General features: G+C 33.3%; 1 protein-coding gene across 15 annotated transcripts in view; it reads left to right on the top strand.

Annotated features, from left to right (window-relative positions):
• Nucleotides 1-25,164, top strand: part of LOC106883961 (transmembrane protein 245) — a 501,684-nt gene that overhangs the window by 455,003 nt on the left and 21,517 nt on the right. For 7 of the 15 annotated variants that reach the window (XR_016241093.1, XR_016241092.1, XM_089349230.1 and 4 more), the window contains one exon: nucleotides 19,754-19,871. The exons of the other annotated variants lie outside the window; for them this stretch is intronic. Coding sequence is in view for 5 of the 7 variants with exons in the window: in XM_089349230.1 (XP_089205356.1) it covers nucleotides 19,754-19,871 (118 nt within the window). In the remaining 2 variants the exon portion in view is untranslated. Of the gene's footprint in view, nucleotides 1-19,753; nucleotides 19,872-25,164 lie in introns of those variants that run through there. 15 annotated transcript variants of the gene reach the window in all.

Genomic DNA, 25,164 nt, shown 5'->3' with positions numbered 1-25,164 from the left:
TCTCCATGTAAATTGTTACTTTGTATTTGGCAATGATCCATTACTCCAGTGGTAGTTCCATAATGTTGGTCTGGTACAAAGTAATAATAGCATACTTTTCATCAAAAGTATCTCATATAACATCTGTTATTCTTTTTATCTATTAGTTTCAGTTGCAGGTTAATTACTGCAGTGAACTTTATTGTGTTCAGTGAAACAAATGATTAAAGAGAACAATAAAGATATGGTGTTAAGATCAAAACACCATAGACTTGTTATGTTCAGGATTATTTGAAACATCAATAGTTTTGTCTTAAAAGCTACAAGGATATCATTAGTCAATCAGTCAGATTATCTAAACCTTCAAACTACAGGATGTGTTAGATAGCTTTAGATTTCCAATTAACATTCTTCTCTCATATGGAGTAAATCTGCTGTTGAAATCAATTTAAAATTTTACAATAATTTCTCATTATAAATCAGTAATATTGTTTTTGAATGTGACTCTCAGTTTAAATGGTAACAACCAAAATTGTTTAAAAATTATTAAACACCAATCATTTTCACTGAATCAATAGTAAATTTTGCAACTGTTGATTCCTTTAAATTATTCATTTCTTCACTAACGTGTCTTGGCCATTTTGTTTAAACATTTGTTTTATAATTGTCTTCTATTTAACGATTGAATAGTTGGTATTAGTAAGGTTGCCCAGCCATGAAATGTTTAATGAAAAATTTCATGTGAAATAATTTTTTTAACCAAAAAAATATCAGAAAAATATCAATTTCAATATCAATTGCTGAGATGGGAGGAAAAAACTATTTTTTATTATTGCTAATCTTCGCACAATTCTTTGGAAGTCTGTTTGCAATGGTGAGTTGCACTTGTTTGATCTGTAATCTGGTCTGAGGTCATGAGCTATGGTTGATACAATTGCATTATGGTGGAATCTTTGTAACCTTTAAAAATTGATATGCAATCTTTATATTTGCTTTATTTTATCACTTTGTAGCAATAAGAAGTAGTATTATGACTAATAACACACACACACATATATGATAGACTCACCTGTCGAAGATGATGTATGAGTGTTCAGCTTTTGCCAAACGACCTGCACAAATGATTTGTTTATAGTGATCAAATGTCCATGCTGCACATTACCTCACTCTCACCATCAAATTGACATTGCCTGAACAGGTGCATGGTGTACCACACATCAGGTGTTCAAATGATTGCCAAGCAACATGAGATGAAATCCAGGAATTAAAATCAAATCACAATTGCTAGATCATAAATGCTACACCCTAACCACTAAATCATGCGCCCTCACACACACACACTATCACATACACACACACACACACATATATATAGGCGCAGGAGTGGCTGTGTGGTAAGTAGCTTGCTTACCAACTACATGGTTCTGGGTTCAATCCCACTGCGTGACACCTTGGGCAAGTGTCTTCTACTATAGCTCTGGGCCAACCAATGCCTCGTAAGTGGATTTGGCAGATGGAAACTGAAAGAAGCCCATCGTATATATATATCTATGTGTGTGTGTATGTGTGTTTCCTCAACATCGCTTGACAACTGATGCTGGTATGTTTATATCCCCGTAACTTAGTGGTTCAGCAAAGGGGACAGGTAAAATAAGTACTAGGCTTACAAAGAATAAGTTCTGGGGTCGATTTGATCGACTAAAGGCAGTGCTCTAGCATGGCCACAGTCAGATGACTGAAACAAATAAAAGAATAAAAGAATATATATATATAAATATATATATATATAAATATATATATATTGCTGTTGTAAAAATAACAATTTGAAATATTGAATACAGACAAACCACAATGGATTTGTTTCTTTTTAGAGTTTATAAAGTATGCCATTAGAGAGTATTTTGTTTGTATTTTTCTGGTTAACCAAATAAAGTTAAATTTATTGTTTGATCGATTTTAAAATAGAATGGTAGGAAAATTAAGTAAAGTTAATATGATTAGAAGTTATTCAGAACAGTGCCCATGACCCTTCATGAGACCTACATGACTGATGAAAGCAAGAGTGTTCTCAAACCAGAAAACTGACTCAAATGTTTGCAACAGAGTAACTTCACCAAAAGCACCAAAAGGTCAGGTGGTGGTATTCAATGGTACAATGAATTAACTCTACCACCCAAGTTAGTCACAACAGAGTTTGAACTCAAAACACAAAGAGCTAGAGCAAATATTGTCAAATATCCCATCCAATGCTTCAAAAATTCTGCAAGTCCACTGCCCTAAACTGGTACTTTATTTGTCAACCCAGGAAGGATGAAAGGCAGAGTTGACCTTGGTTGGATTTGAACTCAGTATGCAAAAATTTGGAATAAATATGCAAGGCATTTTATCTGATGCACTAATGGCTCTGACATCTTCTCCCAAAATAAAGTTGACCTCAACAGACTTTGAACTCAGAATGCAAAAAGTTGTTGCTTTTAAATGATCTGAAATTACTACAGACGAGAGAACAAAATAATTATACTTCTATAAAAGAATTACTGTTCTGCATAAATTTTTGCATAAAGCTTTTGAAAAGTACAATAAGTTGTGATTGTCATTGTTGTTTAGCCACAAATCAACTTTAATCCATCAAATCTATGACCAAAGGGATTCCTGTCATGATTAACACATGTTTTCAAACTAAGAGTATCTATGTCTACATTATTCAATTTATCTTTCTTGCTTTTTAAGATGTAGAATGTGATCGAAGAATAATTTAGTTGCTGTTTCTAGTCAGTTGAACAACCATGTAGAGACTATATTTTCATGTTGTAGAGAGGGTTATGAGATGTCTGGAGCTAGATGAGTATAAGGAAGAAATTTTTTTGTAGTTTGATATATCTAGATAGTTCAGTGAGGCAGAAACTTATGTAGTAATGACAGAATGTGCAAAGGATGGAGACAGTAGATCAAAAGCTGAGCACTGAAAATGAAATAAAATCTAACAATCAATTCAATAGCCATCTGAATTCAGTCTGGAAATATTGCAGATACAACATACCCAAGGATAAATTTGGTTATTAAGTAAAAAAAATCAGTTATATATTGCCAATGTATTTTTTACATCTTATTTTCCTTCCTAAAGGCCATCTTAGATTTTATAAGATTGTTGAAGATTGTTAGAACCATCCAACATTGGCTGACTGAAAGATGTAAATAGTTGATGTGTTATAGTCATCTTTTCTTAATGTGCTAGAAGAAAATTTTCCAACATTTTCAGAGCCCTGATCACTTTTCTATATGGTGTTGTATTTTAGGTTGGTCAGCATATAGCATACATAGCATAAACATGTAATGATTACAAATAGGAAAAAATTACTGTTTGCATAGTATAGATATTGTTCTGACACCGCAACATCTGGTAGATGGCTTTGTTTTGATACTACTACATCTGGTGGGTGGTTGTCTTCTTACACCACAATATCTGGTCTATATCTTTTCTTTGAGACTGCTACATCCAGTAGATATCTATCTCTTGACTGTGCTACATTTTGGTGATATCTGCTTCTGGTGAGTGACTGTCATATGACACTGCTACATCTGATTGATGTCTGTCCTCTGGCACTGCTATATCTTGTGGACTGCTAACTTCTGAAACTGTTGTTTGGGAAACAGCTAACTTCAGACACTAGTACATCTGATGAATATTTTTCCCCTAGCAAACAGCTGTCTTCTGATGAATATCTTGTGGACATGTCTTATGACTTTACTTTGATTCAACAATTCATTTGTGAACTTGTCTTTATTTATCCCAGTATTGGGATATAATGTTAATACAAGTCATATCGATTAATTTCAATTGGTTTCATAATCAAGATTTTCATAAAGGGGTTAAAGAGGTTTGAATCAATCTCATAATATTACTCCAATTTTATTGACAACCAGACACCAATATGAAAGACAAAGTTACTCTCTTTTCCACTCTCCTATGGGAATTAAACCCAACACATATATATATAGGAAACCAAATACTGTACAGGTATTTTATCCAGCACTCTATTGTTTCTTAAAATATTTTCTGCAATACACATAGAATCTGATCAATAAATTACTAACATAAAAATATACAATGTTTAACAAATAAAAGTAAGAACTTTATTGTACACTTTCTAGAAATCACACAACAATGTTGAAATTGTTCCAAATAATACAGAAACTGAACATATTTAACTCATCTGCAATAAGAAATAAAATTACTCAATTCTATGTATTTCATTTATTGATATAAAATCTTGTGCAATATAGGCACCTGATAAACATGATAAGTTTTGAACTTTAAAAGAATGTAATATGGCATTTTAGTTCCACCTCTTTCTGAATAAACAATTAAATTAGAATCACCTTATTCTCCTTCAGAATAGAGCAATTTTTCCAATTGTATCCTGCTAGCTGATAGTGTGTTTTATTTTAAAATATCCTATTAGTCTTTGTTATGAAATTTATTCTTGTCTCATAATATTGATATTATAACAAAGATTATTTCCATTCAATGTACAAATGTTTGTAGATAACTGATTTTCTTTCATGTTTTGGTACATGTCTTGATAGGTTTTCTCCTACAAAAATATCACATTCCACCATTACAATTATTTGAGAAGAAAACTGATTTTAAATGTGTATGTTTGTTTGTTTTGTTTTGTGTTTGTTTCTATTCAAATTTGGTCGATTATTATAATGAATTTGCATTACAAAGAAATTAACAGCATTAGAACTGAATCAGTCAAAAGGACTTTTCTGGAAAAGAAACTTTTAGACTGGGGAAGATCGTTTGTATTCTTAAATTAGTTTCTATTGAATTTTCAATGATGTGAAGAGAAGTGAGTCAAACAATAGTTGGCAGATTTTATTTTTTTTACGTTTTAATTTCTAATTTTCTATCAAATTTCATTATGGAAGTGAAATCAGATGAAGAATAAGATTAATAGAGCTTCAAAGTTACCTTTATTGATCTGTTAATAAGGTGAAATACACTGGTCTATTATAAATTTATTGGTGATCAAACACAATAAGATAATTCCACTTAGATTTAAAGAATCAATGTTTCTTAATGTAAGCAGGAAGATATTTTAGTAAACCAACATTCATATTTACATAAGACCTTTCAGTTGCTTTTCTTCTTTTTTTTTACACACACACACACACACACACACATATATACTTTTCTTTTAAATTTCACATGAAAGTTATTAATTTGTCTTCCATGAACGAAAAGGCCTACTGGTCACCTAACATAAATCCTATGACCTAAGACAGTGAGTTAGTATTATCACTTCCTAGCGTTGTAATTCTTCTCTCAAGTTAGTATGCTATAAATCAAATGAAACATATCCTGAAATCATTAGACTAAACTGACAGCACATAAGAAGGGAAATAATCTTGTTCTAAAGTATTAGGCATAGAAAATGATTGAGGAAAAAATAAATCTCCATTGCTGTTGTTCTTGATTATTCCAGTTTTTGAAATGCATGTTAGATGTGAACAAATGTTTTTGTTTTGTTCTTGTTTCTTATTTCTTTTCTCATTTGACAAAGCACTGCTGTTAGAGAAGGTAGTCACCTTCACTACTTCTGCCACCTTTTCTAATTCCAGTTCTCAGATTTCGTGCAAATTTTGTATATTTCTTAACACCACAACATGCTTCAGTATCATGATTAGCTTGTACTGTCATCTAATTAATGATTTCTGACTCAGATGTTTGTGATATCTGACTGATATTACCAATATCAGTAAACAGACTGACACAGTATTCACACATCTATTATCAGATAGTCCTGTCCTGCAAACTAATTGTCTGTTCAAGAAGTTCTGCAATTCAGGCAACATCCTACTCAAAGCTAAGCAAATGTCCCATCACATAAATACTCCAATTTAACAAACCAGCAGGGAAGTGTCTATGTGCTCATGCAACCTGCTAGAAGTAACAGTCAAATTGCCCTCAAATACTATTCTATCAACTTAAGAAAAAGGACACATTAAATAATATAGTTCTAGATACATTATGTTTACACCAAAAAAAGAGACAAATATCATAGTTTTTGTAGATCAAGGATGACCTGTGGCTAAATAACTGCTACTCAGATTCAGCATTCTATTTGTTTCTTCCTGTTATTTTTTCGTTTATCAATTACACACATTCTCCTATAGCTGAACACTCATATTTATATGTAACTCATTTGTGTTTCCTGTTACTGTAGCTTCCTGCTAGCTATAGATAGCCGCAACCAAGTTTCAACAATAGTTTCTAGTTAAATCTATAATATGTTGATTTGATTGATAAATAATTAGTATATGATACTAATTAGTGCATAACATTTGCCTGCCTAGTTTCTATACTTTATCAGCATCGTCTTCCACAGACTTGGCTAATTCCTGATCCAGTACTACACCTGGGGAAACTTTTAATTTTTTTACCATGTGAAGGAAACTTATTTTTGTTTTTGGTATTAATATAAAATGTTTCATTTGAAGCTACTGCAAAATGAAGATTTTGCTCTATTTCTCGATACTGAATTTTATTGTTCATTAGCCAAAGATAAATAAGGAAAACAAAAACTTTTGGATTTATTGTCACCTATTCAATAAAGTCAGCAGCATGAATGAAAGGAGGCCGTGGCCCAGATTTGGACTTCTGGCTGTAGTTTGCTGACCCCTGAAATAATCTGCAAGTCACATTAGGCCTTGTTTTATTATTTCATTTTTGTAGATTTTAGTTTAAAAGTGTTAATCTTATGCTGTTAAAATTCAGGCCTTCTAATTCTACCTTTGAGCCAACATTAGCTTTCAGTATTGGTTCATTTTACCTTCTGTCTAGTCTTGCAGAATACAGACCATAAAGAGTTTTGTTCATTTTTTCTTGAGTAATTTTTGTAATTTCCAATTAATTTTATCATTTTTTTTTTTTTACCTTTTCTGTTATTTTATTATTTTCTAAACTTTTCCCTTCAACCTAATTAGATTCTCATTTGTATTATGTTGTTTTCTAATAAACTGAGAAACATTTCTAACTTTACTTGCTTGAAAGTATTTTTCTTGATATAAAGCAATTACTTCAATATAGTTCTTTATTTGTATCTTGCCTCTTCCTCCCTGTGTGCATGGTAGTTATATTTTAGCATAAATATCTTCAAGATAACAGATCAGAATGCCATGGGTAATGTTTTGATAACTGTCCATTGCCATTCTTATTTAGCCACAAAGTCAGCCCAGAACAGACTCTCTGGTCAAACAAACTCATAATATCTCAATTGTGACCATCACATCCTTTTCTGCTATCTAATGTGTTTTTTTTCTCTTTTTTTTAAAAAAAAAGATGGTAGGGTGTGGATTAAGGAAGATTTAGCTGCAATTTCAATTAGGTTAGGTGACTTTTCAGAGGACTTCATGCTTACATGAGCATGTCTGATATTTTGTACATTGAGAAAGGTTTCAAGTTTTATTATCTTTATTATTCATAGTTCTAAAAATTACTACTACTACTACTACTACCACTGAGGTTGTTATGAGTTATCGCTTTGGTTTTAAATTCCATGTGCCACATCAGATTATATTTGAACATCTTAGATAATAGCCCTGCATCTAAGTTGGATTAGTTTTCCCACCATCCAATATTGAATATTCTCAGAGCGAGTTTCTATTGCAGATTTTTTTTTTACTTTATTTTCTGTCTTTTTTTTTAATAAGTTTCTTTATTCGTTCTGCTTCTTCTCTCCAGGATAAGGTCTTCTTTGGCATGTGAATATTTCCCAAAACTATAATTATCTGTCATTTTTTTTTAAGTTTGAGGCATTCTCAGATAGCTTACATCATATTTTATTTTACTTCTTTCCTATTTATTTCCTTTTTTCTCCTGTTACTCCATGAAAACAGTAGTTTCCATGTCATTCTGCATCCCAAATTCCATTCTCATTCACTCCCTCACTCTCTTCTCTACACAAACACATGCGCACATACAGATATATTTTGCAACTTAGATAAGAGATAATTTGACATTTTTGTTTGTCATGTTACATCTTCTATAACTAGAATTCATGTTGATGTTGTTAGTACAACAGCTGCTACTGTTCTTGCTACTACTATTACTACTACTTCTACTATTGCTGTTAATGCTGCTGCTACTACTTCTATTACTTGTTGGTAGCGGTGGTCAGTGGCTCCATCTTTCATGAGTTTTCAACTCAAAAAACTCACTCTTTTACATAAATAAATTAATTAGAAGTCAAGTCAGAATGATGACAAATCAGTTCTAGATAATATTTCAAAATTAAATTCAAAATTTTATGGATATTCAATCAAGTGAAAGTAATGCTATAAAATCAAATTTTGCTATTATAAAATATTTCTGTCATAAATTTCCACTTAATAAATAATAAATTTACATTTTTTATGTCACATATATACACACACACACACACACACATTACATATATATATATATATATACACACACACACACACACACATATTTCTTTAATATGTATATACACATGCACACATCTATATATTCTATCTATTACATTAATATATGCATATACATATATACATGTGTGTGTGTGTGTGTGTGTGTGTGTGTGTGTGTGTGTGTGTGTGTGTGTGTGTGTGTGTGTGTATGTGTGTGTGTGTGTGTGTATTACATTATATTATATTAATAGAAAATTCAATTTATCTGAGAGCTTGTTAATTAGCAAAAAAATCTCATATTATATTAAAGAATATTTATAGATTTTGCAGGAAAAACACATTTGTATTCTTTATTAATTATGAAATTATTCATACCTTGAATTTAAATTTAGACTGTTTTCCCTTATTTATTTTTCCTGGTTTTCTTCAGGTTTATATTTATTTTTTGTTCATTGAAATAACTCATCTGCAGAAAGTTTTAGCAAATATATACTACAAATTGATTTTCATGCACAGAAAAAACTTCACAAAATATATGCATGCCAAGTCAACATACATGACCTAATGGTTTTCTACTGGACTCTTGGAAGACTGTTGGTGATGGTAGTGGTTGCTGCTGTTGTTTAACACCAGGTCAGCTCTGATCAAGCAGTCCTCTGATCCACTGATCAAAGACATTCAAGCCATGACAATCCTGGTTTTTTGTTGTTGTTTTTTTCTATTAATCTGTTACTATATTATCTAATATATCTCTTTGAACACTTTCAGGATCATTGTTTTTAATAAAATACACTACCCTGTCTATATATCTCAGTTAATTTTTGGAAAGATGATGATGATGATGATGATGATGATATATATATATATATATATATATCTTTTATCTTTTACTTGTTTCAGTCATTAGTTTGTGGCCGTGTGGGGGCACTGCCTTGAAGAATTTTTAGTTAAATGTGTTGACCCTCATAGTTACATTTTAAAAACTTGGTACTTATTCTATCAGTCTCTTTTGCTGGACCACTAAGTTACGAGAATGTAAACTCACAAACACCAGTTGTCAAGCAGTGGTGGAAACAAACACAGACATAAAGACATACACACACATATCATCATCATCATCATCATTATCATCATCATCATTTAACATCCGCTTTCCATGCTGGCATTGATTAGACGGTTTGACTGGAACTGGTAAGCCAGAGGGCTGTATTAGGTTTTTGTCTGATTTGGCATGGTTTCTATGGCTGGATACCCTTCTTAGCACTAACCACTCCAAGAGTGTAATGAGACTGAACCTGGAACCATGTGGTTGGGAAGTAAACTGATGTTTGGACCATATGTTACCAAAGGTTCATACATCAAGTCATGATGGAAGGTTCATTTTGAATATGAACACTTTGTATTATAGAACCAAAAGCATTTTCATGTTACTTAAGCCCTTCACTCCGTGTGAAGGGCTTAAGTAACTTTTCTCCACTGTTCTTGGCCTAGAACTGTCTTTTCTCTCCCAGGCCTTGCTGGTTATTAATTATCATCAATGCTTCTGTAATCTTACTTTTTCTCTTGGTAAGGTTGTTGAACCTAAGCAAATTTATTTTCACCTCTGGAAAGAGGTGGTCAATTTTAGTCCTGCCTCTATCCCTTGACTTGTCTGGCATAAAAGTCCTACCAGAAACTTGTGTTTCACCAGCGCACTGGCATAGCTCACAGGGTCATTGAGATACACAAGACTTCACACCACAAGGACTGTGATGATAGTCTTACATGGATTGGTATCAAAAGGGTGAAGATGATAACATATAATATAAGGGAGGTTTGGCTGTCACTTCTAGCAAGTCAAGCAATGATATCTTGTCCCCCCTGAGACTAGTGAGGGGATTTGCAATGATAAGAGTTGGATTAGAACAACAAAACTATCGGCATTAACTACAAGTATTCCCTCAAACAATAAGAGTCAGTTTGTGATCACTTGATCTTGCTAGAAATATTAGGCAACTCTCACTCAACCACAACCTATCATCTTAAAGGATATGCTAAAACTGTGTTGGATAAGGTAGTAGTAGATAAGCAATGCCTGAAAAACGTTTTGAATGGCCATGAATGGAATGCTTTTGAGTATATATCCAATCAGTGCTGATTTGGAGTTAAATAAACAACTAATAGTGAATATGTATGTGTAAGGTGTGTATATATACATATGTATTGCAGTGTGTATACTTTATATATAAAAAGAAGGTGGTGGGGTTCCTAGCTGGAACATATCAGAACACAGGATCAGGATTAATATGCTAAGATCTTTCTTCCATTACATTATTCTCCTTCACTGTCCACTTTACACATATGTTTTGTGTTGAGGGTTGGAGATCCCAGTAGCAATGAATGAAAAATGTCAAATAGAGTAGCATCCATACAATCAATTAGTAATACTAATAACAGTAACTGGATTACATTGAGTCTAGAGTAAATATTCAGCATAAAACAACAGTAAAGAAGAACATAATTCAGTTAATGATAACATTAGAAAGATTCAGTGTACCAGTATAAATTCATGCAGCATAGTATAAATACAACAGTATTATTAAATTTCAGAGATGTACTTGTCTGACAAGTGATATGATCTCTGTTGAAACTAAAGCATTAACAGCATAGAAGACTGTGTAATAGGCATTAAAAAACAACACACAAAAACTGTTGACTTCACTTAATCATCTGTGACCTTTTCCCTGACACAGTTCCACTATTTGGTAATTGTAATATAATAATTATTCCATAGACTGTAGTGTAAAGAATCTTCATTAGAAAATAATGGCCAGGGAATAGACCAGGTCTTTCTAGCATGCAGTTCAAAATTTTTACATGATAAATAAAAGTTCACTGGTCGAATTCAGTACCTTTAAGAAACAGCACAAAAATTAATATTTGTAATGTAAAAATGAACATCTTCAAAGATAATATAACTACAGTTTGTAAAACAGTAATAGGAATGGTATTAGCTCAAGAATCACAGCTTGTAAATGTAGCTGGATGAAGTAACTTTGTGTTAGTGTGTGGGTGCATTTGTGTGCATGTGAGTATATGCATGCATGTGATTTTTTCTTTCTTTGAGAAACAGAAGATCAATTGCTACTGCCACAAGGAGTCTGATTCTAATTTCTGTCTGGAAATTGCTTCTTTTATACTCTTTTGATGAACACAGTAGGTTCCAGACAAACATTTCAAAGGATGACAAATGCACCAAAAAACACTTTCTGATTGACTGAGAATAGCCATGAGATCAGTCATGTGACATGCTTTTGAAAATGTTATTTCAGAGCCATCTGAACATTAAAAGGTGCACCAAAGCAACTGATTAAGACATTCATACAAACATGCACCTAGTCACATGCACACACATAGATACATAAATACGTATAGGCCTTCACACACACATACACACTGTGAATTAGGGTGTGAAAACATACATTGTAAAATGTGACTGTATGTGTGTGTTGGTAAGTTTTTAAAGTTCTGATTAAGTACTTGGATCAATATAATCCACTAATCTCCCCTCTAAATTTCTGGATTTATTATTATTATGTCTCTTTATCACCGGTTTTGTTAGAGCTCCTGGAGTCTTACATGCATAGTGGGCTTGCTACCTGCAGCATACAGTACCATGCTATCCATTCTTTTCAACTATCTAATACTTTCCTGATTATTTTGTAACAGTTCTACTATTTCCTTTATATTCCCCTTGATGCCTTCTGATACTGTTCCCAAGAACCCGACAATAATTGGCACTATCTTCACCTTCTTCATTTTCCATAGCCAGGCCATTTCGTACTTAAGAGGGTTGTATTCATCTATCTTTTCACCTTCCTTCTTGACTATCCGTGAGTCAATGGGGCATGCAACATCAACTATATAGCATCTTGTCCACCACCACTAGGTCCAATCTGTTATGCTCTAGCACCTGATCTATTTGGATTGGGAAATCCCAAAGGATTTTGCTAGTCCCCAACTCCACCACTCTCATTATTATTATTATGGTGGCAGTGAGCTGGCAGAATCATTAGCATGGCAGAGAAAATGTTTAGCAGCATTTCATCTGTCTCTACATTCTGAGTTCAAATTCCACTAAGGTTGACTTTGCCTTTCATCCTTTTGGAGTCAATAAATTAAGCGCCAGTGAAACACTGGGGTCAATGTAATCAACTAGTCCCCTCCACCAAAATTTCAGGCTTTATGCCTTTAGTAGAAAGGATTATCATTATTATTATTATTGAATGAGAGAGCAATGCATGCCATCAAAGTGACAATGAGGTAAAATATATGAAGCCGAGTATACCCATCATGACCACCCATCTGATAAGGGTACACCGGCACATGCATCATAACCATATGTGCATGACATGGTGATCTCATATCAAGATAAACAGTGCATAATCTTGCAGGTAGGGCCCAGTTAGAATTTTCTTCGGGTCAAGTAGTCCATCCTGCTCAAATGGTCCTTGAATAAAGGTTGTTCGAGGATGCTGAACGAAACACTTATGTTTCCAGAGGTGAATTATTCAAACTCCAAACAATTCCTCTCAATACATGGCTATGATGCTCCCCCACTACTTCTGCTCATGATCAGAGATGCACATATCGCCAGCCACGAAAGGTGCTCAATTGGTTATGGTCAAACAATAATATTTGCTGTAGCCCATCTTTTATACCAAGACAAGACATGTACATGATAACATTTCCAATCAGTTAAGATCAGAAGCCATGTGAGCCAGTGCCTGGTACTGCATCAGGGTACTATTATTATTATTATTATTATTATTATTATTATTATTGTTCAGTAGTTTTATTTTTATAACGTGCTTTCACTTCACTACCGAGCGCAGCTCTGTGTGCCTTGGGTATGTGCTGTGGTTTGCTGTGGTGCTCTTATGTTTACTGTATTGAAAGTGTTTTGCGTAGAATGTGTGCAGTACCCAGTAGTGCAATTTTCTGCATGTTATATATATTTGTAAGTCCTGGTGTTTTTGTTATGTATTTGTCTGAATTTTTTTTATTATACCTAAGGCACCTACTATGATAGGAATTGTTTCTGTTTTTAGATTCCACATTCGAGTTATCTCTATTTCCAGGTCTTTGTATTTTGAAAGTTTTTCCATTTCTTTTAGAGAAACGTTGTCATCTGCTGGTATTGATACATCAATTAGAAAGCATTTTTTTTCTTCATGATCTTTGACAACTATATCTGGTCTATTTGCCTTAATTTCTCTATCTGTGTGTATTGGCATATCCCAGAGTATGGTTGCTTTCTCGTTTTCTGTGACCTTTTCTGGCGTGTGTTTATACCATCTTTTTTCTGTTGTTATTCCATAGTGTTGGCATAGCTTTCAGTGTATATAGGTCCCAGCTCTGTCGTGTCTGTGAATATATTCCTTCTTAGCCAGGACTGGGCAGCCAGAGATAATATGATTTATTGTTTCTTGTCCATCTCCACATATTCTACAGTTACTTGTTATATTTCTTTTCATTATGTGTTTTTGGTAATTTCTGGTGGGGAGGCTCTGGTCTTGTGCAGCAATTAAAAACCCTTCAGTCTCTACTTTGAGTCCTGAGCTTCTCAGCCATTGCTGGGATTTTTCTCTGTCTATTTCTTTCGCATTTAGTTTAGCCCAGTATTTACCATGTAGGGGCTTTTATTATTATTATTATTATTATTATTATTATTATTATTATTATTAAGGCCATGAGCTAGCAGAATTGTTAGCATGCCAGGCAAAATGCTTAGCAGCATTTCATCTGACTGCATGATCTGGGTTCAAATTCTGCTGCAGTCAGCTTTGCCTTTCACCCTTCCAGGGTCAATGTTGACCAGAAAATGTTGAGAAATGACACCATCTGTAGCTCAGCTGAGAACAGAATATAGAGAGAGAGGGAGAGAGCGAGAGAAGGTGGGAGTGAACAAGTAAGAGAGAAAGATACAATGCACATATATATGTATACATACACACACATATATGCACATATATATATATATATATATATATATACACACACACTCACATATATGTTTATGTATATAATATGCACACTTATATAAATGTGTGTGTGTATGTGTGCATCCCTGTGTGTGAGTGTGTGTGTGCGTATAATACACTCACTCATGTATACATGTATGCAGCTCAGGAAGTTTCTCAAACTTAATGTAATTAATTTTTATCTGTCTGCCCTCCTGTATGTATGCGTGTAGAGAGAGATATATAGGGAGAAACATGTTTCACATATATAAGTATGTTTATGCAAAAGTTTTATCATTAATTTTCTCTTAATTTCCTCTATAAGGTTGTGACCTATGTGGCTGTATTAAATGGCTTCTTCTCAAATGTACTGTTCTTCTGTATACTTTTCTTAATCCAAACTGTCTTATTTCAAATCATTGTTAATCCATCTTAAGTATGGTTAAAATTTACTACAATTTTCCAATACTTTTTCGCATACCTCCTCTTACTCTCCCTCATAATATACCCATAAAAGGTGAATTCTCTCTTAAGTATATGACACATGATGCTTTTAATTCCTTGTTGTATTCTTAGTTAAATCTTCTTTTCTTGTATCTCAGTTCACATTTTATTATCCAATGGAATTGTCCCATTCCTGACTAACCTTTACAGATTTTTCTATCTTTATTGTCTATGTTGGCATATGACACTAAAACATGGGATTAAAATATGTTTTATATTTTGGTGACCTTCCAACTATTGGCTGCTTTATTATTAAGAGGAACCAAGTGTATTTCTTTAAATTCAAGTTCAAGGAATATTTTCTTGTCATTCCTTCTTACTAAGCATATGAGAACTTGAGTAGATTTTTTCTTTATTATTATTTGTATATTTGATTTGTGATTCCTCTTTAACTGTATTCATAATCTATCTCACTTCCATAGCCTCTTTTACTGCTGATATTCCTGGTAGCCAGAGAGTTTCTGGTTCGTGCATGTGTATATATGAATGTGTGTGTGTGTGTGTGTGCTCATGCGCACGTGTGTGTGTATGTGCATGTGTGTTTATGTGTGGTACATATGTGTAAATATCTACGTTTGTATTAGTCATTGGTTAATGTCTGTATTTGTCTTGTAAATGCTACAGCTGTATGTGGTAGCTGCAGTATTTCTGTTAATATCAAATGCTCTTAACTATACAATTCCCATCTACTGGCAATTGTCGGTTCCAAGGAAGAAGCAGAGAAGAGTTGCCACCATTACTGCTTGTTCGCTCTGCATGTGAATATTTTATGGTAGTAGTGAGAACCCCCTTTTGTTTTTCATCATGATCAACATTATTGCAGCATTTGTATTTTTGCATTTATATTGAGATAAAAACCTTTAAGTAATGATATTTTCATATCCTATACACCATAATGGAATTGTTTCAACCAATGGGATTTCTCCTATAACTAATCATTTTATCATTATACTTTACTCACAGATTTCTATCTACAACATTGTCTACTATAGATATTGTTGTATACAGTTTGTGTCTTTTATTCAGACATACTTCTAGTTTATGTCTACAGTTATTTCATATCATCTAAAAATATCATCAGTTTAATTGATAGTAATATATCCACCACCTTTAACATTGGCCAGTTGTGATGGCTGTGACAGTGGTATCATTTTTTTAACGTCTATTGTTACCTTACTGTGGAATGTAGAGTGGCTCAATAATACAGGATGTCATCTTTCATCAAGATCCTATGTCATCTCGTCTGTAAGGCCTGTCAGCATAAGTTCCAGGTACCCAATATACTTCCATAGGTATATTCTGCTCCCAGTATGCAGTACCCCTACCCAACTTCCATTATTTACCTCACATAATGATATCAATGCTGTCATCTCTCCTGTATATATGAGTTGATATTTTTAATGCTATGCTATTCTCTAAGCTCCCTTGTGCTCCATCTTTCTTACAAGTTTGTTAAACATCCAACAGACAGTACTTGATGTTTTTCTCTACCTCTGCAGGTCCTCCACAATCAACACTCATCTAACATGACACATCTTATACACACTTAATACAATCTGCTTTTCACACAGATAGAGAAATTGTTGCCAAAAGAGACAAACAAATTACTGAAATTCTTTTCCTTTTTTCTTTTTCCTAGAAACTATGCTTTTACTATTATCATCTCCCCTACTAATTAGATTATCTAGGTAACAAACTATTAATTACATATAACGTCATATCTGAATAGTTCAAGGGCTTTACTTTAAGTATTTTACTACTGTTAACTGTTTCCTTGCATTTATCATGTCTGAAGTCCTTGTTCAGCCAGCCTGAAATTCTGTAGTATCCATTGTCTACCCACTGCTTGCATAAGTACACAGTATCAGATTCCTACTTATAATCTTCCAATATTTTAAACACAACCACTTTTCACTGGGATTTTATGATCCGTTTCAGTTGGAACTTTGGTCCTTGCTAACTTCATTTAGCATTTAAACTGGCCATATGCAGCCCAAATATTCTACCTGCTTTATGTTCAAATTGGCTAGATCCGGTTTCTCACATCCACCTTATGTCATTCTATAAATATACAATCACATCATTGAAATTTCTGAGTTATTAGATAATGCATGATTAATTCAAAATAATGTGAATAAATAAGCATTGCATTTGAGAAAGTAATCTGAATGTTAAAGGATTAAACTCCAGACAACTCTGGTCTTATAATGAGATCCAGGTCATCAGTACAGAGCATAACCCAAAGCCACCTAGATTTGAACTCCTACATGATGGCCTCAAAAGCTTTAATGAACAACAGGCTGAGGATATAACCATGATGAATGCCTACTTGCACATTAAATTCCTTATAGACTTGATTTTCAATGCTTATTTCAGCCTTGTATGATGTAACTGCTTATGAAAGCAGTTTATTTACCTTTAGATGACTCAGAATCCATCAGACTACTAAATGTGAGGTCAAAAAACCTCTCCAATTCAACAAATGCAAATAAAGTTATTTGTTCCCCTCCTACTATGAATGTCTTTGTTTTATTCATTAGATTGGCACTCCACTGATTATGACAACAAAGGTTCCAGTTGATCTGACCAATGGAACAATCTGCTTATGAAATTAACATGCAAGTTGTTGAGCACTCCACAAACATGTCTACCCTTAATGTAGTTCAAAGGGAGATTCAGAGTGACACAGAATGTGACAAGGCTGGCCCTTTGAAATACAGGTACTATTCATTTTTGTCAGCTGAGTGGCATTAGAAATAAGCCATAACTGTTTTCACCTCCTAAGACAAATCCATATGACCTGGATTGACAAAGCCTGCTTAAAATATCAGTCAAAAAAAATAATCATACCATATTTTATCTAAACTCTTTAAAAAAAAGGGAAGAAAGCATCGAATATTGTAGTCCCCAATACATTATACTTAAAAGAATGGGATGGTCATGACTGGGCCTATTGAAGTTGAAACGACAACAAATTCAAACTGTATCTTATTCAAATTATTCCTATCTTTCACTAACTTTCCCATGACTATTTCAGCTACTTTCAAGTTATGGAACTACTTCCATAACTTGCATATTCCATGATATTTGATCTGAATGTTATGTTCAAGATATAAATAATATACTTGAATATGCTACCAGATATTATATTCAGAAATATTTTATAAAAATATTTATTTTTCTTTGAATCAAACAAAAAGAATGTTGTGCTGACAATTTTTTTTTTCCCCTCTTATAATCTGACTGTTTGACATCCTTCCCATAAACATTCAAGATGTTTCTTTAGACACTAAATAATCTATCATTTCCAATTCCTTCAGCAATAATCTCGCATTTCCAATTCCTTCACCCTGCAGCAACTAATACAATTTCTTGACTTTTTCTCTAATATATTTTGATTTCAACAACAAACAAGTTTGGTTTGTGTTTTTAAAGTATTTTTTGTTTTGTTTTTTTAATTTAATTTTATTTTTTCACTCTTATTAGATTTAGATTTTTATGTGGTAGTTCACATAATAAGTGAGGATTTCAGGAAGTTTTCATACATTTTGCTAGCCTTCCTGTTATTCCTTTTGCTTTACTTTGCATCTTTTTAACTGTTGATGTAAACTGTTGAAAGTCAGGCTTGCTAACCATATTCTTTTTGTTGTTCTTTCAAGTTTATTTGTTTACATTTAAGAATTGTGTTTGTTTTATATTTAATATTGAAATTTTATTTTCTAGGTATTTCATTGTTTCTTGTTTTTTTTTTGTTTTTTTTTTCATGTGTATTCATGGATTTGTGCCTTATTCCTGTTTTATTCCCATGATGTTACAGTACAAATTTTCTTGTAGCTTCAATTACTTTGATCAAATATGTCCTTCATTTGCCATAATGGAATTACATTTGCACAAATGGGATTTCTCTTGTGACTAATCATTTTATCATCATACTTTACACAAAGATTTCTATCTACGACATTGTCAAATATAACTGTTTGATCTATTATTGTACACTTTGTGTCATTTATTGAGGTGTACCTGCTATTTTATATCTAGTCATTTCGTATCATCTAAAAAAATGTCATCAGTTTAATAGATAGTATATTCCTCATCAGCCAATTGTAATGGCTGTGACAATGGCATAATTTTCTATCTAGTCATTTCGTATCATCTAAAAAAATGTCATCAGTTTAATAGATAGTATATTCCTCATCAGCCAATTGTAATGGCTGTGACAATGGCATAATTACTTTAAGGTCTATTGTTACCTTGCTGTCAAATGTAGAATTGGTCTATAATACAGGATATCACCTTTTCAAGATCCTATGTCATCTTATCTATAAGGCCTTGCTATCAGTATGCAATATACTGCTCTACCACCCATCATTCACATCTGTTTATATCACATGTTGATATCAATGCAGTCATCTCCCCTGCAGTATATACGAATTGATATCTTTAATGCCATACTATTCTCTCAGCTCATTTGTGCTCCCCATTTCTTACAAGTTCATGTTAAACATCCAACAGACAACACTTGATGTTTTTCCCACCTCCACAGGTCATTCACAACAAATGCTTATCTAACATGACACATAACATAATACAATTTGATTTTCATATAGACAGAGACTGATGCTAACAGAAGCAAACAGATCAGTGAACCTGCTCTTTCTTTTCTTATGTTAGAAATTATACTTTTACTACAATCATCTTCACTACAAATTAGACCATTTAGGTAACAGAAACTATTAACAACATTTAGTGTCATATCTGAATGGTTCATGGGCTTGATTTCAAGTGCAATACTACTGTTAATTATTTCCTTACATTATTATTTCCTTTGCCAGGCACTCTCTCTGATAGCTGTGGTTTGTCCAGAATTGCTTCTTCCTCTATAGGAAATTCGCCTAATAGTCCTGTAACGGGCATTTTAGTGCCTTGGCCTCCTGAACTGCAACTACGTCGGTAAGATCCCCTCCTTCTGCCTCACTGTGAGGCTATTTTGCTACATCCCTACCCCTTAGAAAATCAGTAGTTCTATTTCTGCCTTGCTATAATATTAATGTATTTTCATTTGTAGTTAATTTCTTTCCTGTTGTCTCCCTTTAGGTTGGTCAGTTTTGTGTTCCCTATGTAGAAATCTAAAATGCATGCAAGCCCATTGCCCATTTTATCTACATTTATTCCTTATATGATATTGTGTATTAATATAAATGATTATATGCCTTCACATACTTAAATGTTTTGTATGGTTGACTTTGCAATCAATTATATTCATTGGTAGGTCTAAAATAAACTTAGACTCACTGTTGAATATTGCTGATTGTAACATCAATTGTACAAAACCTTTAGCTGTCAGCATATAACCTTGTTTATTAAAATGCAATTATAACAAACTTTTCACACTTGTAACATCAGTGTGTATTTTTGAATGCAAATGCAAACAAAAACATTTATGGGTGTATATATATATATATATATATATATATATATATATATATATATATATATATTTATATATATATATACACACACACATATATATATATACATATACATACATATATATATATACATGTGTGCATTTTTGCCTTTAGGTCTCTAAATAAGAGGAAAAAAAATATTCAGTACATATACTAGAGTTCATTTATTCATGCAAAGCTGATGATTCGATCAATCATTATTCTGGGTATCTCATATATATGAGTTTGTTTATGAACACATGCAGGTGAATCATCAGCTTCAAATCAATAGGCATATATGTGTGTGTATGTGTGTTTGTATATTAGTTTGTGTACTTCTCTTTAGACTCCTCCTTCCCATCATTACACAACTCTGGAAAAGAATGTATGTGATCCAGTAGGTGAGGAAAGGTACTGTTGTGTAAGGAATTACAATTAGTTATCTGTAGAAAATACCCTCCATAACTCCAAAGATTTGGCTGTAATCTTCACACATTGTCAAATGGAATATGAAGTAAATTACAAAATTGGTTTGCTTGTTTGTTTGTTTATTTTCCTCTGCCTCTCCAACCCCCTTTTTTTTGTCTATTTTTGCTAATAGCATAGATTAATCAAGTCATCACAGTAATTCTCCTCCAATTATTCCTGTTCATTTGTTAAATTTACTTGCCTTGGGTTATGATGAACCTTTTAACCTTCTCTTTAGCTCATTCCAACTGCCATTATTCTCAAACTTGCAGTATTTATTCATTCTGTTGAAGGAATCTCTTAATATCTTTCACTTCTGACCATGTTTCTCAAGTAATTTATTTCTATATTTTAGGCATTTCCATCAAAAAATCTTTCATTTCTTTGCTTTCAGCTATAATGATTCAGTTGTGTATTTTCAATATTCTCAATATTCAACAGTGGTTTCCAAATATAGCTTTCTTTCGATCGGGCATTGGGTCGATTTTGTAGGTAAGGGTTCAGGTTAATTAAATTGATGCCAGTCAGCATCGTACTTACCGTTTTATTCTTGTGAGTTTGATAACATAAAAGAGTAAGTCAAAATCAGCATGGTTTTGAACAGAAACTCTTAACTAAACACTTGAAAGTAATCAGTTTCCTTTTCAACTATTTTGGCAATTTCCTGGTTCCATTGCATTCCTGATCCAACTGTAACTTGTGAGTCATTTTATTATTGCTTTCATCATCATCACCAACTTACATCAACATAATCATCATTATCGTTTATCCACTGTCCACCAGTATTCCTTTTAAATGGTCTGGTTTATATGAGACTGTATATCTCTCTTTAGCATCAGTGAACAAGATTCTTCTGACTTATAAAATACAACTATAAATACAACTATCTGGCTTAAAATGAAATATTACACCTTTTCTTGAATGAAACATGATATATCTACAGCGTCTGATCAAACAGAATTTACCGTTTCCTGAAGTAAGCCCAGGTTAGCCCAACTGACTCCTTTAATTGAAACAGGAGCTTGTATTGTAATTTATCTCATAGATACTTTAGATATAACAAAACAAAAAAATCTACCTACTAATTATTTTTCTTTTTACTGTCATAGCTTCTCTTTGTGTCTTTATTACAAAGTCTGTTCTATTTTTGTAAGTCTAATATTGGCTATAAAGTATATTGCTCTGCATTCATGCAGCGACACATCAATCTACACACTGGTGAACATTTTAGGAAAGGCAATTAGAATATTAATCCTGAAACATCATGGTACATTATCATATATATATTGGGGGAGATAGTGTGAGAGAGAATGAGAAATGAGGAGGTAGGAAGACTTAACTTTTGTTAGCTGTAAAGTACAATATTGCTAGTCTACGTTAAAAACAAATGAAATTCTCTAAATATTATTCCACATAAAATTTCACACAAACATAGATCAAAAGAAAGTGGAATGAAATATGAGTGAATTTATTGTAGAAATCAGCCATGCAAGTTAAGATTGATTGCAAGTTTGGTCTGTTGTGGTAACATGATCACAGACCCAAAGGACAGGATGTGTGGATGATAAACACACAAGAGAAGACTGTTTCAGCCACCTTCATGAAAATATTATTTGAATTGACTTTATGCAGTGTTATAGCAGCATAGTTCTTTCTAAAACAATGTGAGTTTCAACTGTTACATTACAAGAGCATGAGTTCAAAGCATAGTGCTGCTATTAAAGTTTACTCTTATATAAATGTATTCTATTTGTTTCAGTTTGTAACGATGATAGACCCGAATAACGTATTAAACTTCCAGCTCATAGGTTATAAGTTCAGTACTGCTGTTAGAATATTTTTGTGTTTCTCAGAAAAACACTGTACTATGCTTTTCCTTCAATCCCCCTACCTGTTAGAAATAGATACCAATATCAGTCCATTAAGCTACCAGACCAATGAAGTTCAGTCACAGATCACATTTCACTAGTGAAATTGGTTCAGTCAGACACCTGTCATGTCAGTAATAGGAAGCAGATCAATATACTTTCCTCTCAGACTACAGTCCACCAGTTGTGTTCCTTTGCCTTGTCATTGGACCCACTCTCTACTTTTGATTATGAGCTGTATGTTTGTTGGTAGTAGTGCACTAGAACTCATCATATATGTATATATATATATACATGTACATATACATATGTATATACATATATGTATACATATGTGTATACGTATATGTACAAGCATGTATATACATATATGTATACATATGTATACACATGTATATACATATATGTATATACATGTATATACAAATATTTATACACATGTATATACAAATATTTAGGAGTGGCTGTGTGGTAAGTAGCTTGCATACCAACCACATGGTCCAGGATTCAGTCCCACTGCGTGGCACCTTGGGTAAGTGTCTTCTACTATAGCCTCGGGCCGACCAAAGCCTTGTGAGTGGATTTGGTAGACGGAAACTGAAAGAAGCCCGTCGTATATATGTATATATATATGTATGTGTGTATGTGTTTGTGTGTCTGTGTTTGTCTCTCCAACATCGCTTGACAACCGATGCTGGTGTGTTTATGTCCCCGTAACTTAGCGGTTCGGCAAAAGAGACCGATAGAATAAGTACTAGGCTTACAAAGAATAAGTCCTGGGGTCGATTTGCTCGACTAAAGGCGGTGCTCCAGCATGGCCACAGTCAAAAGACTGAAACAAGTAAAAGAGTAAAAGACACATGTATATGCATATACATCTACATGTGTATATACATATATATATATACATATGCATATATGTATATATGTGTGTGTGTGTGTGTGTGTTTATGTACATATATAAAAAAGTTGTATAAATATGTATGTACATATTTATATCACTTTTAAGTTATCTCTGCAAATTTTCTATAGAATTTAGACTGAACACTGAAAGTTACAATGCTTCATATACAAATGTCTCTATTAAACAATGTGATCAAAGAAAGAAAAATAGATAATGAGTGTATATGCATATTTCAGTTCTTGCTCCTCCTTCAGCACCACAAGCAAATCATTAGCCCTCCATGAATAAATTGCTTAAACATCCACTCAGTTTAGAGGTGTAACACTATTGGATAGACTAATTTGCATATCAAACACATTCCTGACAACTGCTATATACATATTAAATGCTGGTAGGGACACCATATTTTTTCGTTTTGAAACCATAATATACCATTCTTCTAATTTCAATCACATTGTTTACATAGACTTAATCAATTATGAAACATTATAACTTTCAGTTCTGGCTCTAAATTCTATAGAAAATCTGTAGAGATAGCTTAAAAGTGATTGTATGACACTGCTAACACAAAAATATGACACAGTACTAACTAATAAACTTTAATATACTGGTAGTGTATTATGGTTTAGGACAGGAATAGGTGTTTTGCTGTCGGGGAGATACATGGTTACCCCTGCAGGAAGAGAAAGAAGATGGTGATGAAAATGTATCTGTGTGAACCCTCAGGTTACTGGAAGGTGAATAGAGAAGTTGTATGGGTGGCTAAGTTCATGGGAGTGTGAGAGGTGAGTGGCAAATGGATAGAGGAAGATGGTGTGTGTGTGAGAGTACATGGCTTTGTGGTTAGAGTGTTGCACTCACAATAACAAGACTGTGATTTTGATTCCCAGACCAATGATGCAGTGCATTTTTGAGTAAAACAGTTCATTTCACATCGCACCAATCCATTCAGCTGTAAATGGGTCACCCTGTGACAGTCTAGTTTTCCATTCATGGAGAATGTTGGGCTGCCCACCTAGCTGGTGTGGTAACATCATTCCAAAGTGATTACAATGCAAGGAAACACATTGTGACCAGTGGAGTATAACAACATCTAATAGTCTGACCAATAAAAAAAATGGTAAAGATTCCCTTCCTTCATGAACGACCATGGGATTACACCTAGAAAGTTCCTAAGGCACCAGTCTGGGCAAGGTTGTTTACAGAAGACCAGCAGGCACCCACACATGCCAGTCTCTTCCCCTCTCCATACCACTGATGTTGTCCAAGAAAATGACAAAGGAACGTATGAGAGTTCTGCAATTTCTTGCTAAACAATCACACAGATGATTTGTTTATAGTGATCAAATGTTTGTGTTCCCATAAGTTCATTCCTTCCAGCAAATCGACATTACCTGTACATGTGCACAAAGTGTCACATGTCAGATGACAAAATGATTGCAAATCAATGTGAAATGAAATGTTTTGCTCAAGAACACAATGCAATGCCTGGTCTGGGAATCGAAACCATGATCTCACAATCATGAGTGCAACATTCTAACCACTAAGCCATGTAC

Source organism: Octopus bimaculoides, chromosome 3, assembly GCF_046866305.1.
Source record: "Octopus bimaculoides isolate indiv1 chromosome 3, ASM4686630v1, whole genome shotgun sequence".
NCBI lineage: Eukaryota > Metazoa > Mollusca > Cephalopoda > Octopoda > Octopodidae > Octopus > Octopus bimaculoides.
Note: the sequence above shows the minus strand (reverse complement) of the source record. Positions and strands in the feature narration are given on the sequence as shown.